General features: G+C 38.9%; 1 protein-coding gene across 3 annotated transcripts in view; it reads right to left on the reverse strand.

Annotated features, from left to right (window-relative positions):
* The window catches only part of LOC134323135 (FERM domain-containing protein 5), a 114277-nt gene that overhangs the window by 5716 nt on the left and 89337 nt on the right, over nucleotides 1–19224 (reverse strand). For 2 of the 3 annotated variants that reach the window (XM_063004560.1, XM_063004562.1), the window contains exons 11-13: nucleotides 16000–16074; nucleotides 12746–12814; nucleotides 9057–9163 (exon numbers count right to left, since the gene is read on the reverse strand). In XM_063004560.1, coding sequence (XP_062860630.1) covers nucleotides 9057–9163; nucleotides 12746–12814; nucleotides 16000–16074 — 251 coding nt within the window. The remainder of the gene's footprint in view (nucleotides 1–9056; nucleotides 9164–12745; nucleotides 12815–15999; nucleotides 16075–19224) is intronic. The other variant, XM_063004561.1, reaches the window with a different exon arrangement.

A 19224-nucleotide genomic window follows, 5' to 3' on the forward strand; every position in this document is an offset into this window, starting at 1 on the left:
TGAATGTGCTTACAAACTGCAAGCAGGTTAATTGACTACTTTAGAAGTTAGTAAAGATTTAAAATTGACTGGATTTCTGGACTATATTTAACTCATAAAATGTGGTCTGATCTTCATCTAGGATATAAAAAAATTCTCAAACACATTATATTTAACAGTAAAACATATTTTTTATTTCATTTACTTATATTTTCTCTCTTTTTTCCCAATCTAGTTGTCTCGGATTGCCTCTGGTTCAATCTCCTCTCTACTGCTACAGACCTTCACCCTGGCCTGGCATGTGTGCAGTTGCCAACCGCTTATTTTCACCTGCATGAATATTGCATATGAAAAAGAGTCACAAACTTGTCTCCATTATCCCACATCTCTATTCAGGCGCCATCAACCAGCCAGCAGAGGCCAAAATTAAATAAAGCAATAAGCCACGAGAGGCCGTGCATTACTGTGATTTTAGCACGGGGATGACGTTTTTGAAAACTTCTTTCCCCGTGCTAAAATCATAACAGTAATGCACGGTCTCGAGTGGCTTATTGCTTTTATAAAACGGCGGTCAACATAAAATATAATAAATACAACAATGTTTAATTCATAAATGTATTTATTGTGTATAAACTTACAATAAAGCATTCTTCCGCGACGCAAAATAGTTCGATTAACAGTGTTGCTAGGCAACATGAGGGCGAAAATAACATTAACTTTTTCTTTTCAGTCTCGTATTAATATGGAATGATGTGAGGTGATGATTACAACGGCTTCGAACGCGGCTCAGCCAATCAGATTTTAGGACCGGAACTATCCGTTTTATAACAGTGATTAGAAAACACTCTGGCACCTTGCGACCAGCAGACGTTGGCCAATTGTGTCTGTGGCAGACTGTAGGCAACGGGCTGGACAGTAGCAGAGATAAGATTCAAACTCAAAACCATTAGATCTCAGCACTGGATGGCTGATGTTTTTTATCGCTGCACAACCCAAGTGCCAGTAAAACATCTTTTAGCAGGAATAATATAATAAGCTGCTGATCAATCTCACACAACAGAAAGATGAAATTTCGACTATTGCATCCTTCTAGGACCAACAGTCCTCTTTGTTTTATGCCACAGTACCTTAGTTAGGTTTATGTATTAAAGCTGTCTTTGCCATTCATACAGAAATTTTTATGACAGTTTTCTGATTAGGCAGTAAAGTAACTTCAGAATGTGATGCTTCCTCCACAACACTTTAATTGCAATAAGACAAGCAGCTCTGCTTTGTAAAACAACTGACATAAATATGACTGTAACAAAGCTGCAGCTTTGGGGGCGGAGGGCTCTGGGAGTTGTCACAAAGTGACATTGCCTGCACCTCATGAAGTGTTACTTAAAATGCCTGGGCAACACTTTACAAGCATTACTAAGCTTTAGAGCTATCCCATTTCTCTATTTATATCGTCTTTTTCTCTTTCTCATTTATTTGTCTCATTGCCTCTTATCCTGCAACCCATCACAAGACACTTACTGGTTCAAATGGTTCAAACATTCTTATAATGCAATTCTGCTCATTCACAGTTAAAACAATATAGGTTAAAAAGAACAACAGAAAGTGGTCAATAAAGTACTTCGACAAGTATCTGGACACACCCAATTACTGATTTCAGCCACACCCAATATTAATGGTCGTATAAAATCATTTATATAAAGTAAATGCTTCCAACTTTGTGCCAAGAGTTTGAAAACGTCCCTTTTCTAATCTACGAGGGATCTTCAAAAAGTTTCATTGGTCATGTCTGAGAGACTGAGAGAGAGCTTATAGTCTGTATTTAGCGCCATCTGATTTCCACATTTTTGGACCACTCAAAGAAGCTTTAAGGGGAAGAAGATTATCATGGGATGATGATGTGAAAGCAGCAGTGCATCAGTGGCTACACGCTCAACCAAAAACATTTTTTGCTATGGCATTAAAAAGTTGGTACAATGCTGGAAAAATGCATTGGAAGGTGACTGTAGAAAAGTGATGTTATTTGTTTTTAAAATTCTTAATAAATAGAGTTTTTAAAAGTGTGGAAACTTTTTGAATAACCCTCGTAAAATGACTGACCCAAAGTGCACAACGTAAGGGCTAATGAGTTTGGTATGAAGAAACTGCGAAGAGCTCTGACCTTCACCCCATTGAACACCTTTGCGATCAATTGGAAGTGGACCTCACTTCACCATGTAGAGTATTTCTACAACAGCTGTAAATGTAGCATTCACGATCAAGATCAGGGTGGATTTTCTATACCCTATCTGACATACAAAGCATTATTTTCAACAATATTTTTAAAATTAAAGTATTAAGTAGTAAGTTATATATAATTATATATAAGAGTTGAACTGTGGTCCAATATATTCAAGATCAGGGATTCTGTGCATGTTCTTTCTTTTCTTTATGGGTATCAAATGGGTACTCTAGTTTCCTTGCACCTCCCAAAATATGCATAAGCTGGACAGGCTGCTCTTAATTTCACCAAGATGTGAGTATGTAATTGTGGGAAAGAATACTGCCATGTGATGACATGGCACCTGTGCCCACTAGTTCTGGGTAACACCGGACCCACTGCGACCCCAATCAGAATAAAGCTGCTAGCAACAATAAATAAATTGATATAAAAGTTCAATTAAAAACAATGTTTGTTGTTTAAACTTCATAAATTTAGGTTTAAGTGATTTAGAGATTAATAGATTTGTTCATAACAAAACACAATAAAAAGGCTAAAATTATTTTTTCATTGTACCTACAACATAGCCAGCCCTAAAGCTCAAAAAATAGATTGACTAACTGCTCTCAAATGTATTCACATACATTTCATAATATTGCAATCCTTTTCAAATATCAGAGCCATACACTTAACATAACACATAAAGCTATATAAAGCCTAAATGCAGTGCTTTCACCACTTCAAGACCCAACAAAACCACACACAAACATGCACACAGGTCTGCACCTGAGCTTGTGCTGGGCAGCACATATGGCTGTGGCATTGCAGGCAGAGGTGATGCCCGCAGTTGCTCCTGTTGGGCAGTAAGAGCTGGATAGAGAGGCAGTACACCTAGGGCCTTCCCAAGCAGCCGCGGCCCCAAGCTAAGTACACGCACCTTTACATCCCTGTAGCAGTGATTGATCATGCGCAGGTGCACATTCACTCGGGTGCTGATGCGGATCAGACACTTCACCATAGCTCCAGTCACAAAAGAAAAAAAATCCTGGATTTACTTCTTTTTAGCAAGTTGGTGCAGGCGCCAACTCTGTTCTTAGTTTCTCAAGGCCTTTAGGTGTCTATGTGTACAGTTACCAGTGATTTGTGAGAAGAGGCAGAGGGTGTTTCCAAAGAGGGGCCTGTACAACATGATCTGAACTCTCTATCGTCATACAGCCAATGACTTAAATGGACAGCAAGCTTTCAGCTATTTTCAGAGGGCTGGGTATTAATACTACAGGAAGACATCAGCAGCACATGCTGGGTATATGCCACTCTTTCATGTCTTAAGGGCTCCTTACAATTTATTTACCTAAATGGCCTTAACAAAGCATTTAAATGTCCCTAGAAAGTACTAGAGCTAGATGCTCCAAAAGTAACTGTTCCACAATCTGGTATGAAAATGGAACTCTGGCTCTGTAAACAGGAAAAACTAACAGAGGTGCAGCCAATTTTTAACTAATTATCAAAAGACAAAACTACATTCTAAACAGTTTACATGCATTTGTGTTTGGGAAGTAGCTTTTGAGGAAAGTAGGTGAAAGGGTTGAATTTGCTTGAAGACAGACAGTAAGATATTTCACGTAGAGGGTGTGTCAACTAAGAGAATGTGTGAATGGTTTGAAACAATACAATACGACCAATGAAAATACTTAGTAGCATTGCACCTGCTGCATAACAAGGGACCCCACCAGTACACAAAAAGCTACAGTATTTAATATTTATAAATGCACATGTACATTACTTTTGCAGAGTGTAAATTTCTTACATTTTTATATTTTAAGACTGTAAATATTTTTTGTGTGTGTGATTTGTACTGCTGCTATTTTCTTTAGTGCTGCTATTACCTCTATTGGAGAGATGCAATACAAAATTTCATTGTACTTGTGTATAGTGACAATAAAGATTCTATTCTACAGTATTTTACAATGCACTATATATGATAAAATAGTCTTCATTCTTTTATAAGATTAACATTACATTATTAGGTGGTCCAGACTACACAGGAAACTATAAACCTTTAAAATAATTATTTCACTGTAAACATGTGTTTCATACACACAGATGAAGATGTGATCATTGTCAATGAGAAAGCAATGATTTGGGAGCTTAGTAGTCAGAATGGGGGATGGTGGGTGGAGGAGTAAACAGAATTTTTCTTTTGGGCACATGTTGCCGTAGGTCAGTGACCTCACTGTGGTCAGCTGGGATATCCCTCTCAATTGACAGCAGCAGAAAACCGGAGAGCCTTTTTCCCCCATTTCGGTTTCTGGGCTGGGTTTTGATCAGCTTTACTTTAGAGAATTACCACTCTACTGATGCAGTTGTCACTAGTAATGTAGCATAAATTCTCAGGAGTATAGTCAGATTTAGAAAAATGATTTAACATTGTTGTCTTTAAGGCATCTTAGCACAGCTTTCACATTGCTGGATGGGATGGGAGAGCATATGAGGAGAAAAATGCTTTTGTCGGTGACTTTCTTCCTCCATATCATGAAACTGGCACACCCTCTGACAGATAGGGCAGCTCTGTCATTTGTCATGCCCTTCCAGTGACAAAAAAGACCTGATAGGATTGACCCAGATGTCAGACAGCCTGTTCAATTTACAGACTTTACTCAAGGTACATGGACTGTTACGTTTTTCAGAGATCTGGCTGTATTTGGCATTCTCTACAAAGACCAGTTTGAGACTGTGTGCATGGCAGTGCACATTTAACAATGTAATAATAATTTAATACATAGTGCACAAATTTCCCCACATTATAAAGCATTTAGGGACACCATTTACAACACTGCATCACATTTTACATGCTGGAGGGGCACCTTTATATAAAAAGAGCACCTAACTGGACACTTAAAACATAACATGATGGTCACCTGTAGGAGTTGCCAATACAGCATTACATCCCATTTTCTCAGTTAGTGGTGGCAGCATAGAGGGCACTTCATAACAGCACCCTTTTCTATTGGAAGGGCACCTATTAAGACAAATTATTAAATTTGCTCTAGAGGGCACATCATCATAATTTATTGCAAGATGGGGCAGCCTAGAGGGCATGACCACTTTTTTGGGTTGTAGGAATATATAACATAACGAACTCATCAAAAATTAATAGGAATCATCAGCTAATAAAAATTACATAGCACCATGAATTTTCTCACTACTCAAACCTAATACTGAACAACCAAAGGCTTTTTAAAGCAGCTAAATGTGAACTGACAGCAAACAGGGCAGGGGAAGGCTATAAGAAATATCAAATCACCACTAGCAATTTCCACAGTAGTTTATTGTTTTACTGTGCAACATTGTCTGCACATTCATCTTCTCTATGGAGGAGTCATTAAAAGGTGACCTTACTTGTGATCTTATCATAAAAGTCAACAGCAGGAGTATGCAAAACTTTTTGCTGAGGTTGTGTTTAATTCTTTTTAATTGTATAATCTACTGGATATGTAATTTGGGTACTGGAGAAAAACATTTGAATGTAAATGTAGTATAAGTTATATATAATAAGATTCTGTTCATTCCGATGAAATGAGAGTAAAGAGGGCAGTACAACACCTGTAAACCTAGCCTCAGTAAGACAGTCAGCACTTATGCAGCTTAGACTAAATGACTGACACAAACACATGCTCCTTCTGCAAAGGGCTTGTATTACATCTTACACTAAAAGTGTGTGTATGCGCATGTGCGTGTGTTTGTGTGTGTGTCCAAGTGCGTGACAGTTCACAAAGTTCAGAATATAAGGAAGTTAATGCACATAGGTCACTGCGTCTCTCTAAAAGATCACAACAAAAAGTATGTTGCTCCACAAAACATCTCAATATGTAACATGTAAACAAAATGATCTTGGAATAATATTTTGTAATTTTTTTTAAACATTATTTAAACATCTTTATTTTTTTTGTTTTGTCATATAAAATAACCAAAAAACAAGTTGTATGTGTAACAATACTAAAATGTTGTTTTACTTTGTGGTTTGATTATTTTTCCATGTACAAAAAATGAAAATGGACCTAATTTACTGGCATTTTATCATTTAATTTATGCAATATTTTTAATTGTTTTAATGTGAAAAAATCATTACCTTTGTGTCACAAAAAATATATTCTAACACAAAAGAAAATTAAACAAAAGCGGCATTTGTTGGTTACACAGTATGTACAGTGTATCACAAAAGTGAGTACACCCCTCACATTTCTGCAAATATTTCATTATATCTTTTCATGGGACAACACTATAGACATGAAACTTGGATATAACTTCGAGTAGTCAGTGTACAGCTTGTATAGCAGTGTAGATTTACTGTCTTCTGAAAATAACTCAACACACAGCCATTAATGTCTAAATAGCTGGCAACATAAGTGAGTACACCCCACAGTGAACATGTCCAAATTGAGCCCAAATGTGTCGTGGATATTCAACATGGCACCTCATGGCAAAGAACGCTCTGAGGATGTGAGAAATAGAATTGTTGCTCTCCACAAAGATGGCCTGGGCTATAAGAAGATTGCTAACACCCTGAAACTGAGCTACAGCATGGTGGCCAAGGTCATACAGCGGTTTTCCAGGACAGGTTCCACTCGGAACAGGCTTCGCCAGGGTCGACCAAAGAAGTTGAGTCCACGTGTTCGGTGTCATATCCAGAGGTTGGCTTTAAAAAATAGACACATGAGTGCTGCCAGCATTGCTGCAGAGGTTGAAGACGTGGGAGGTCAGCCTGTCAGTGCTCAGACCATACGCTGCACACTGCATCAACTCGGTCTGCATGGTCGTCATCCCAGAAGGAAGCTGACGCACAAGAAAGCCCGCAAACAGTTTGCTGAAGACAAGCAGTCCAAGAACATGGATTACTGGAATGCCCTGTGGTCTGACGAGACCAAGATAAACTTGTTTGGCTCAGATGGTGTCCAGCATGTGTGGCGGCGCCCTGGTGAGAAGTACCAAGACAACTGTATCTTGCCTACAGTCAAGCATGGTGGTGGTAGCATCATGGTCTTGGGCTGCATGAGTGTTGCTGGCACTGGGGAGCTGCAGTTCATTGAGGGAAACATGAATTCCAACATGTACTGTGACATCCTGAAGCAGAGCATGATCCCCTCCCTTCGAAAACTTCCTCAAGTGGAAGGTGGAGGAGTTCAAGGTGTCTAACATCCACCAGCTCCGTGATGTCATCATGGAGGAGTGGAAGAGGATTCCAGTAGCAACCTGTGCAGCTCTGGTGAATTCCATGCCCAGGAGGGTTAAGGCAGTGCTGGATAATAATGGTGGTCACACAAAATATTGACACTTTGGGCACAATTTGGACATGTTCACTGTGGGGTGTACTCACTTATGTTGCCAGCCATTTAGACATTAATGGCTGTGTGTTGAGTTATTTTCAGAAGACAGTAAATCTACACTGCTATACAAGTTGTACAATGACTACTCTAAGTTATATCCAAGTTTTATGTCTATAGTGTTGTCCCATGAAAAGATATAATAAAATATTTGCAGAAATGTGAGGGGTGTACTCACTTTTGTGATACACTGTATTTAGCTCTAGCTCAAACCACCTGGTGAAAGATTGGTTTGATGAACATATAACATATATATACTGTATATACTATATATATATACAGTATATATATGGATCTTGACATTTAATGTGATTGTAGTAGGCATTCACACTATTGTTATCTGATAGTCTTATTATTAATATTATTATTATTATTATTAGTCCACTAGTTTTTTCATCAGATATTTTTCTTATGCAATTTTTGACACCATTCTAACACTAAAACATCTATACCGTTGATAAACACCATGGCTTTTCACCTGCCACGCCTGTCACTTTTCTCTCCTTTTTAGCCCCATTCACTCCTATTAATTTTTTATAAGAGCATCCAGCTACTGTACTTCTGCTTGACCAATAGATGCCGTTTCGGATATACTAACAGGAGTTCCACAACCACAAATTTAAAGTCGTTTTGACCCCCCCCCCTCATTTCTTCCGTTTACTCCCATTCATTTTGCCCCTATTAAAAAGACTACCTTTCCTTTACTTGAAAGCCACTAAATTTCATGTATACCTTCAGTGCAGGTCATCAAGTTCTAATCTACAAACATACTGACCCACCCTCCTCTATTTCTCCTTTTTATCCCTCTTCCTCCCATTCACGTCTGTTAATTTACCCTGGCAACCACCTAAAATACATAAGCAAACAAACATAAACATCCCCACCAACTGCATACTTGTACCCACGATCACCTGCCCAAGTAAAAATATTTTCACCCCCACCAACTACATGATTGAACACACACACAGACACACACACACACACACAGTCACCTGTCTGGGCAAAAGTATGCACTCCCTCTCACAATACATGTTTGCACACACACCCAATCACATAACTCCACTATGGCCTTGACAGACCAGAAAACCTTTTTTTTTTTTACGTATGACTTATCTTAGCTAACTTTAAACTCATCTGAGCTGTGGATCTTGGTCACATTTCCACTAACATTTTGTAAATACTCAGAATTGAAGTTGTGCCATGTTCTTTTCATTAAGATTTAAAATATGCTTGTTATAAACAAACGTTGACTTTTATTTGTCCATGGCTGTTGTAACCCTATAAAATGTGGAAACATTCAAGGGAAGTAAATACTTACTGTATTTTAAATATTATGTTTGGGTTATTTCAAATTATAATTAACACCAAAAACTGTAGTGGCCACAACATTATATCCTTTAAACACTTTTTATACTAGTTATAATACTGTGAAGGCTGGAATGTTGGATTTTCTGAGTATGCTAAAGAATGTGGGTTACTTTGTAGAACCAGATTTTTACCTTCCATGATGGATATGTGCACAGCCCTCCGGCGGGTGCGGGGCACACTGCTCAAGCGTGGCCCATGAGTAATGGATGGACAGCTTCTACTGGGCACCATCCCAGCCCTGTGGACACATAAATGGTTTGGCAACACCATGACTTATCCTATTACACTAAGAACTATACATTCAGCAAACAAGATGTGACCAAGTTCAGGGACAAATTATAATTGGAGTGTAACAACAGACATATTTCAAACCATTTAGGACACTTTCTAAAAAAAAATATAAAAAAATAAAAAATAAAATATTTAATTTGTTTATACACTTGAACATTTATTTAGCAGACAAAAAGCCAAAGAAAATATTTAGTGTTTTCAATGATGAACTTCTATTTTTCAAATACAGTGGGGTCAAAAAGTTTTTAGTCAGCCACTGATTGTGCAAGTTCTCCTACTTAGAAAGATGAGAGAGGTATGTAATTTTCATCATAGGTACACTTCAACTATGAGAGACAAAATGAGAAAAAAAAATCCAGGAAATCACATTGTAGGATTTTTAAAGAATTTATTTGTAAATTATGGTGGAAAATAAGTATTTGGTCAATAACAAACAAGCAAGATTTCTGGCTCTCACAGACCTGTAACTTCTTCTTTAAGAAGCTCTTCTGTCCTCCACTCGTTACCTGTATTAATGGCACCTGTTTGACATCGTTATCTGTATAAAAGACACCTGTCCACAGCCTCAAACAGTCAGACTCCAAACTCAACCATGGCCAAGACCAAAGAGCTGTCGAAGGACACCAGGAAGAAAATTGTAGACCTGCACCAGGCTGGGAAGAGTGAATCTACAATAGGCAAGCAGGTTGGTGTGAATAAATCAACTGTGGGAGCAATTGTAAGAAAATGGAAGACATACAAGACCATTGATAATCTCCCTTGGGGTCAAGATCTCATCCCGTGGGGTCAAAATGATCATGAGAACGGTGAGCAAAAATCCCAGAACTACACAGAGGGACCTGATGAATGACCTGCAGAGAGCTGGGACCAAAGTACCAAGGCTACCATCAGTAACACACTACGCCGAGAGGGACTCAAATCCTGCAGTGCCAGGCGTGTCCCCCTGCTTAAGCCAGTACATGTCCAGGCCCGTCTGAAGTTTGCCAGAGAGCATATGGATGATCCAGAAGAGGATTGGGAGAATATCATGTGGTCAGATGAAACCAAAATGGAACTTTTTGGTAAAAACTCAACTCGTCGTGTTTGGAGGAAGAAGAATGCTGAGTTGCACACCATACCTACTGTGAAGCATGGGGGTGGAAACATCATGCTTTGGGGCTGTTTTTCTGCAAAGGGGACAGGACGACTGATCCGTGTTAAGGGAAGAATGAACGGGGCCATGTATCATGAGATTTTAAGCCAAAACCTCCTTCCATCAGTGAGAGCATTGAAGATGGAACGTGGCTGGGTCTTCCAGCATGACAATGATCCCAAACATACCGCTCGGGCAACAAAGGAGTGGCTCCGTAAAAAGCATTTCAAGGTCCTGGAGTGGCCTAACCAGTCTCCAGACCTCAACCCCATAGAAAATTTGTGGAGTCCGTGTTGCCCAGCAACAGCCCCAAAACATCACTGCTCTAGAGGAGATCTGCATGGAGGAATGGGCCAAAATACCAGCTACAGTGTGTGCAAACCTGGTGAAGACTTACAGGAAACGTTTGACCTCTGTCATTGCCAACAAAGGTCATGTTACAAAGTATTGAGTTGAACTTTTGTTATTGACCAAATACTTATTTTCCACCATCATTTACAAATAAATTCTTTAAAAATCCTACAATCCTGACTAAATACTTTTTGACCCCACTGTACAGTATAAGCAAATTTAGAAACTGATGTCTGCAACTTATTTACAAAAAGCTGAGACAAAGACATATTTACCAGTGGGTTACATTTCTTCTTTTAATTATATCTTTTATAAGTTAGGAAATTTCAGATAAATGCTAAATGTTGCAGTTTTGCAAGGTTAGTTTGCATTTTTTCTGTATTCAAGACAACAAAGCTGCATTTTCTGATGCATTATTGGCCCACATTAAGTGACTTTCCAAAGTATTCCCGAGGCCATGTGGCTGCGTTCACCACGGTAGCAACAATACCACCTTAGATCATGCACATTTTGCCCTTGGCCTTTATGTACCAAGACTTGTGCCCCCTGAATCTTTTAATGATATTATGAACTATATCTCAGACAATGTTCATTGTAAAAAGCGCTGTACAAATACATTTTACTTGAATTTCACTATACGGCCTAAATTATTTGCAATCTTACACAGAGAAACATTGTGCCAAACTTTGTGAGAGAATTCTCAGTCAGTTAAAGGACAAAGTGGTAAACCATGACCCATTCTTGCTTGCATTAAGCTTTTGGTGGATGTTCCAGGTGATGACCTCAGGTTTACTAGTTAAACTGCTAATTGTGGAACCTTCCATAAGATCTTAGTCTTAATCTTAGTCTTATTAATTAAATAAGTTAAATAAAATGATAATTAGTTCAATAAAAGTTCAAGCAATTTAACAAATTACACTTTTAAGTTTCTACTGCATTTTTAAAAAGTGTCCCAACATTTCTGAAAATTTCTTAATATTAAAAAAACAGCAATTATTTTGTCTAAAAAGTCAACAAGGCAACCTAACGTGAATATTTAAGATAAGCAGTTTAAGATAAGCAGTGTTTTCTCCTCACTTAAGTAATTGTCAAATTTGTTACAAATGAGCAAATCATAAAAATATAATGTAAAAAGGAGGTCAAATAAATAAAAGGTGTACAAAATAACATTAAGAAGGTGATTAAGAAGGCATTGGAAGGTTTGACTTCATCTTGGCGTACATTAATCCATTCTTTCATTCATGACTTCATTTTGGTGTACATTCATTCATTCATTCACTGTTTGTTTTACCACCACTTTATCCGCTTTAGCAAATTAGGAAACCAAGCCGCATTGAATATAAACCAATTTGTCTGACCTTATATTTTTCTCCTAATATCATGTGACCTAATTTTAATCTTTATTTAGTTTTTTCATTATTTTATTCTCAAATTCCTTAATAATTTTTGGTTAATATTTTCTTACATAACTGTATGATCAAAAGTATGTGGACACCCAGACTAATTATTAATTTTAGGAGTTGTAGCCACACACATTAAAAACATAAATTACAGAATAAATTATGTGCTTCCAACTTTGCATTAATAGTTTGGAAAAGGCTCTCTTTGTTTCAGCATTACTGTGCATCTCTGCAATTAGTGAGGTCTTTAAAAACCTAGTTTGCTGAGTTGGAACAAAGAACTCCAGGTGCCTGCATATAGACTTGACCTAAACCCAGCTGAACATCTTTGTGATGAATTGGAATTCCGTTTTGTTGTCCAACATCGGTGCCTGACCTCACAAATGCTATTCTCCAGAATCCTGTGGATAAACATTCCAGAAAAGTGGAGCCTGTTACAGCCACCAAAGGGGGAGGGGCACTCCATATTAATGCACCCGGTCTTCAAATCAGAAATGTTTAGAAAGCTCATGATGTTCACATACTTTTGGCCCAATATTGCATGCAATCGACTTTTAGAAACACACAAGCAGATGTGTGGATGTATAAATAGAATTTCCCAAGGCACAGACTGAGCCCAGCTGTTTAGATTGACTACAACATGTACCTGTGTATTTCAGGTGGCTCCCGTTTGATTTTAGCACTCTGTTCCATCACCTCTTTGGCCACTCGGCCACTGAAATGGGATAAAACAAAAATAGAACTTAAAACTTTACATAACAAAGCACATGTTTCTCAAAGTTAAATCTGCATGTTTCAGACAACACATACCTTTCCCCAATTATACTTATTATTAAAATCCATTTCCAAAAAAAGTTGGTACAACCGCAATCCTATGATTAATGTTTGGCATGTTTCATGCTGGCCAAGCAGAACCTCAGACTAGCACACCCTGCCCCCCCGACAAGTGTGTACCTGCACTCTACCAAGCCAATAGTCACACAAGCAGAATATGTTAAAGCTTGGTACTAAAACAGCCCAATACCACAACAGATGCTGTTTTAACTTGCTGTTAACAGTCAGAATGGCCCCGTTTCCTGTTTGACAAAGTTTAACAAAACATGGAATGTTTTCATTTGTTCTTTTTGATTTTTAAGAACTTGTCAGTTGCAGAGCTGTGTCGCACTGCTTCCATCCTCCGACTAACTCAAAATGATGGCCATTACTGCAGCAGCACTCCATAAGCTTCTGAAATTAGATTGACCTTTTGCGCTCTCCTCTCCTAAACTCAATTTCTTTTATCTCTGGCCTCATCTGACCATGTTGAAGTACTACATGACTTAATAGCTAGTCCTCTTACAAAGAAATCAGCATGTAATTCGATTTACCTGGATTTCTGCATTATTTATTATAAATGTTGTATCGTTTTCATTAAGGTCTTAATAGACAAACACTCTGCCTAACATAATAACAAACAGTACTTAACAGCAAGATATGCAGATAATGCAGTTATTTTCTATAACCAGTGGCTTTAGATCACACTTGCACAATGGTCAGAAAGCATTTAGACCATTCTAATATCACTTGTAAACTGTCCTCTACATATCATGCCATAGGATCTCAACTGGGTAAGGTTTTAAACTCTCTCTTGGCTATTTTTTACCTTGTAGTATGTTGTATAGCTAGGATGATATTTGGTGTCAGTGTGCCATCTTTTTTTTTTCCAGTCACTGCTAGAAAAAGTAACATTAGTTTGATTTTTGTCACTTAGCTTCCAATTAGATTTTTCTACTTTTATGAATCTTTACAATGCTTTGTTTTAATATGGACAACATGCACTGTGACTGTATTTAAATTAAATTTAATTTAATTAAATGCATTTAAATTAAAATGGGTGTCCACATACTTTTGATCATATAGTGTATTTTAAATATACAGCTGCAAAAGGAAATATTTAACCCAACCTTACCTTAAAAGTTATGTGTATATAATTGATTGAAAGTATACAACAGAAATAAATAATAATAATAATAATCATATAAATAATAATAATAATATTGCTCAATACAAGCAGTTTTTATAACGTTAATTCGACACAACTGTGAGTACAGTTCTCTTGACAAATGTTCATGTGCACATTATTCAGCCCCCAGCCTCAGTGATTGGTGGAACATCCTAATGCCTTGTTTACCTTTAATAATGTCAGTAAGTGCTAACAAGCTTCTAAAACCTTTTTTGGACTCTTAGCCCATTGTTCTTATTTAAAAGTTTCTAGCTTATGGAGGTTTGATCGCTTTCATGCTGAAACTGCAGAAGTCATGACAATGCCTTGATATTTCTGTGAATCCATGATGCTAGTCACATGGTCAAGATTGCATTTCCAGCAGCATCAGTGACCACCTCCATGTTTAACCATAGGAATAGTATTCCTCTGATGATAAGCCTTGCCTTTCTTGCTCCAGACCGTTCCAGTTTTAATTCATTACTCCATAGAACCGTGTCTCAGAACTCTGGAGGCCTATTTCAATTCCTTCTTTTGTAATCCTGTTACAATGGAGTCTGGCCGACTGACACATCTGTTGCAGCCTTTATCAGGTCAATTAGTAAAACTTGTGCATTATTGGTGGAATTTTCTTTGTTGTTCTGATGAGATTGCTCAAAACACTGGAAATATTTTGGGCCTTCTTCTAGACCAGGCTGCTTTGCTGCTGCACCATAAGTCTGGAACATCTGGACATTACTCCAAAATATCAGTGGGAATATTCAAGGTCTTTGAAATCTTCCGGTTTGGTGCAAGGAAATTAGCTTTCGTGCACTGAAATTAGCTTTTCATTTCTTTTCTTCATTTTCTGTATTACTTAACTAATAAAGACTTAATTTAAAGCTATACAGTATCCAGATCTGCAGAAAAAAAATGAATAATACATCTTAAAATAAATTACATTTCTTTGGGATGCTGAATATTTCTGATTTCAACTGTACAGTGTTTGTCTATTATATTAACTACACATTTTTATATATATCTTTTGTTTATGCATTTTCTCCCCCTTTCTCCCAACTTTTTAACACATCCAATTGCCAGATTGCGTCACGCTTCCTCTCCACTAATGCCGACCGCTGCTCTGATTTGAGGAGAACGAAGCTAACCCACATCCCCTCCGACACGTGGGCACCAGCCGTATGCATTTTGTCACCCACACTAGGCAAGTGCATCAAACCAGTGCATTGTAGTCCCAAGCCCGGATAAAATAGGGAGGGTTGTGTCAGGAAGGGCATCCGGCGTAAAAATTGTGCCAAATCAATGCGAATCATGATCCGCCGAGAGCCGACCCCGCAACCGAACGGGACAAAGGCCGAGGAAGAAGAAGAAGACTAGGCAAGTGCATATATGCGAATCAGCCTTGTGTACAGAGAGACACACTCTTTCCCCGCCTTTGTGCAGGCGCCATCAATCAGCCAGCAGAGGTTGTAGTGCATCAGTTACGAGGAGTCCCTATCCGGCTTAATACCCCACCCCTATATGAAAAACAGGCCAATCGTTGTTCATGTGGCCACTCAGCCCAGCCAGATGGCAGAGCTGAGATTCGATACGATGTATTCGAAATTCCAGCTCTGGTGCGCTAGCGTGTGTTTTTCCCGCTGCGCCACCTGATCGGCCCACATTATTTATTTTTAACATAATTACAAATATTTAAATCATAATGGTACCTATTAGTTCAAATGTGTTCTTTGTATTTGTTGTCTGTGTGAAAAAGTGAGAAAAATAACAGGAATAATGTAAAATCTTACCTTAAATATCTTACCTGATACATCAGACCATATGTTTATTGTTTCTGTGATAACTAGCTAAAGTTAGAATTTATATTGGACTGTCAGCAGTTTTAAAGTGTAAATCTTTTTGGATTTTTTATCTGCACTTACCTGTAACGGAAGCGGCTACCCTTAAAAAACAGGTTGCTGCTGGACACAGTGCGTACCTGACTAGACTTCTCCAGCCTGAGACATAAAAAACAAAAAAAATGTTAAACATGAGGACAGTAACAGTGGTATTACTTTTATTTTAAATCTGAGGTGCTTCGATTTTTGAACACTTCAAAAAATATATTCAGATTAAAATGCTTTACTGCATGCAGTATGTCACGAGGAACATTCTGTGAAAGAAATTTAAAATGTACTAAAAAACCTCAGCCAACCATACAGCCTAAAAACAATGCAGGAGTGTTACATCATATTAAACAATTATGAGGTGGATAGTGGGTGGCTATAAATAATTGACATACAGTGGGGTCAAAATGTATTTAGTCAGCCACTGATTGTGCAGGTTCTCCTACTTAGAAAGATGAGAGAGGTCTGTACTTTTCATCATACAGTGTATCACAAAAGTGAGTACACCCCTCACATTTCTGCAGATATTTAAGTATATCTTTTCATGGGACAACACTGACAAAATGACACTTTGACACAATGAAAAGTAGTCTGTGTGCAGCTTATATAACAGTGTAAATTTATTCTTCCCTCAAAATAACTCAATATACAGCCATTAATGTCTAAACCACCGGCAACAAAAGTGAGTACACCCCTAAGAGACTACACCCCTAAATGTCCAAATTTAGCACTGCTTGTCATTTTCCCTGCAAAATGTCATGTGATTTGTTAGTGTTACTAGGTCTCAGGTGTGCATAGGGAGCAGGTGTGTTCAATTTAGTAGTACAGCTCTCACACTCTCTCATACTGGTCACTGAAAGTTCCAACATGGCACCTCATGGCAAAGAACTCTCTGAGGATCTTAAAAGACGAATTGTTGCGCTACATGAAGATGGCCAAGGCTACAAGAAGATTGCCAACACCCTGAAACTGAGCTGCAGCACAGTGGCCAAGATCATCCAGCGTTTTAAAAGAGCAGGGTCCACTCAGAACAGACCTCGCGTTGGTCGTCCAAAGAAGCTGAGTGCACGTGCTCAGCGTCACATCCAACTGCTGTCTTTGAAAGATAGGCGCAGGAGTGCTGTCAGCATTGCTGCAGAGATTGAAAAGGTGGGGGGTCAGCCTGTCAGTGCTCAGACCATACGCCGCACACTACATCAAATTGGTCTGCATGGCTGTCACCCCAGAAGGAAGCCTCTTCTGAAGTCTCTACACAAGAAAGCCCGCAAACAGTTTGCTGAAGACATGTCAACAAAGGACATGGATTACTGGAACCAGGTCCTATGGTCTGATGAGACCAAGATTAATTTGTTTGGTTCAGATGGTCTCAAGCATGTGTGGCGGCAATCAGGTGAGGAGTACAAAGATAAGTGTGTCATGCCTACAGTCAAGCATGGTGGTGGGAATGCCATGGTCTGGGGCTGCGTGAGTGCAGCAGGTGTTGGGGAGTTACATTTCATTGAGGGACACATGAACTCCAATATGTACTGTGAAATACTGAAGCAGAGCATGATCCCCTCTCTCCGGAAACTGGGTCGCAGGGCAGTGTTCCAGCATGATAATGACCCCAAACACACCTCTAAGACGACCACTGCTTTATTGAAGAGGCTGAGGGTAAAGGTGATGGACTGGCCAAGCATGTCTCCAGACCTAAACCCAATAGAACATCTTTGGGGCATCCTCAAGCGGAAGGTGGAGGAGCGCAAAGTCTCGAATATCCGCCAGCTCCGTGATGTCGTCATGGAGGAGTGGAAAAGCATTCCAGTGGCAACCTGTGAAGCTCTGGTAAACTCCATGCCCAGGAGAGTTAAGGCAGTTCTGGGAAATAATGGTGGCCACACAAAATATTGACACTTCAGGAACTTTCACTAAGGGGTGTACTCACTTTTGTTGCCGGTGGTTTAGACATTAATGGCTGTATATTGAGTTATTTTGAGGGAAGAATAAATTTACACTGTTATATAAGCTGCACACAGACTACTTTTCATTGTGTCAAAGTGTCATTTTGTCAGTGTTGTCCCATGAAAAGATATACTTAAATATCTGCAGAAATGTGAGGGGTGTACTCACTTTTGTGATACACTGTAGGTACACTTCAACTATGAGAGACAAAATGAGAAAAAAAATCCAGGAAATCACATTGTAGGATTTTTAAAGAATTTATTTGTAAATTATGGCGGAAAATGGAAATGGAAGACATACAAGACCATTGATAATCTCCCTTGGGGTAAAGATCTCATCCCGTGGGGTCAAAATGATTATGAGAACGGTGAGCAAAAATCCCAGAACTACACGGAGGGACCAGATGAATGACCTGCAGAGAGCTGGGACCAAAGTACCAAGGCTACCATCAGTAACACACTACGCCGAGAGGGACTCAAATCCTGCAGTGCCAGGCGTGTCCCCCTGCTTAAGCCAGTACATGTCCAGGCCCGTCTGAAGTTTGCCAGAGAGCATATGGATGATCCAGAAAAGGATTGGGAGAATATCATGTGGTCAGATGAAACCAAAATGGAACTTTTTGGTAAAAACTCAACTCGTCGTGTTTGGAGGAAGAAGAAGAACCCAAGAACACCATACCTACTGTGAAGCATGGGGGTGGAAACATCATGCTCTGGGGCTGTTTTTCTGCAAAGGGGACAGGACGACTGATCTGTGTTAAGGGAAGAATGAACGGGGCCATGTATCGTGAGATTTTAAGCCAAAACCTCCTTCCATCAGTGAGAGCATTGAAGATGGAACGTGGCTGGGTCTTTCAGCATGACAATGATCCCAAACACACCGCTCGGGCAACGAAGGAGTGGCTCCGTAAAAAGCATTTCGAGGTCCTGAAGTGGCCTAGCCAGTCTCCAGACCTCAACCCCATAGAAAATTTGTGGAGTCCGTGTTGCCCAGCGACAGCCCCAAAACATCACTGCTCTAGAGGAGATCTGCATGGAGGAATGGGCCAAAATACCAGCTACAGTGTGTGCAAACCTGGTGAAGACTTACAGGAAACGTTTGACCTCTGTCATTGCCAACAAAGGTTATGTTACAAAGTATTGAGTTGAACTTTTGTTATTGACCAAATACTTATTTTCCACCATCATTTACAAATAAATTCTTTAAAAATCCTACAATGTGATTTCCTGGATTTTTTTTTCTCATTTTGTCTCTCATAGTTGAAGTGTACCTATGATGAAAATTACAGACCTCTCTCATCTTTCTTAGTAGGAGAACCTG

This window comes from Trichomycterus rosablanca, chromosome 11 (assembly GCF_030014385.1).
Source record: "Trichomycterus rosablanca isolate fTriRos1 chromosome 11, fTriRos1.hap1, whole genome shotgun sequence".
Taxonomy (NCBI): domain Eukaryota; kingdom Metazoa; phylum Chordata; class Actinopteri; order Siluriformes; family Trichomycteridae; genus Trichomycterus; species Trichomycterus rosablanca.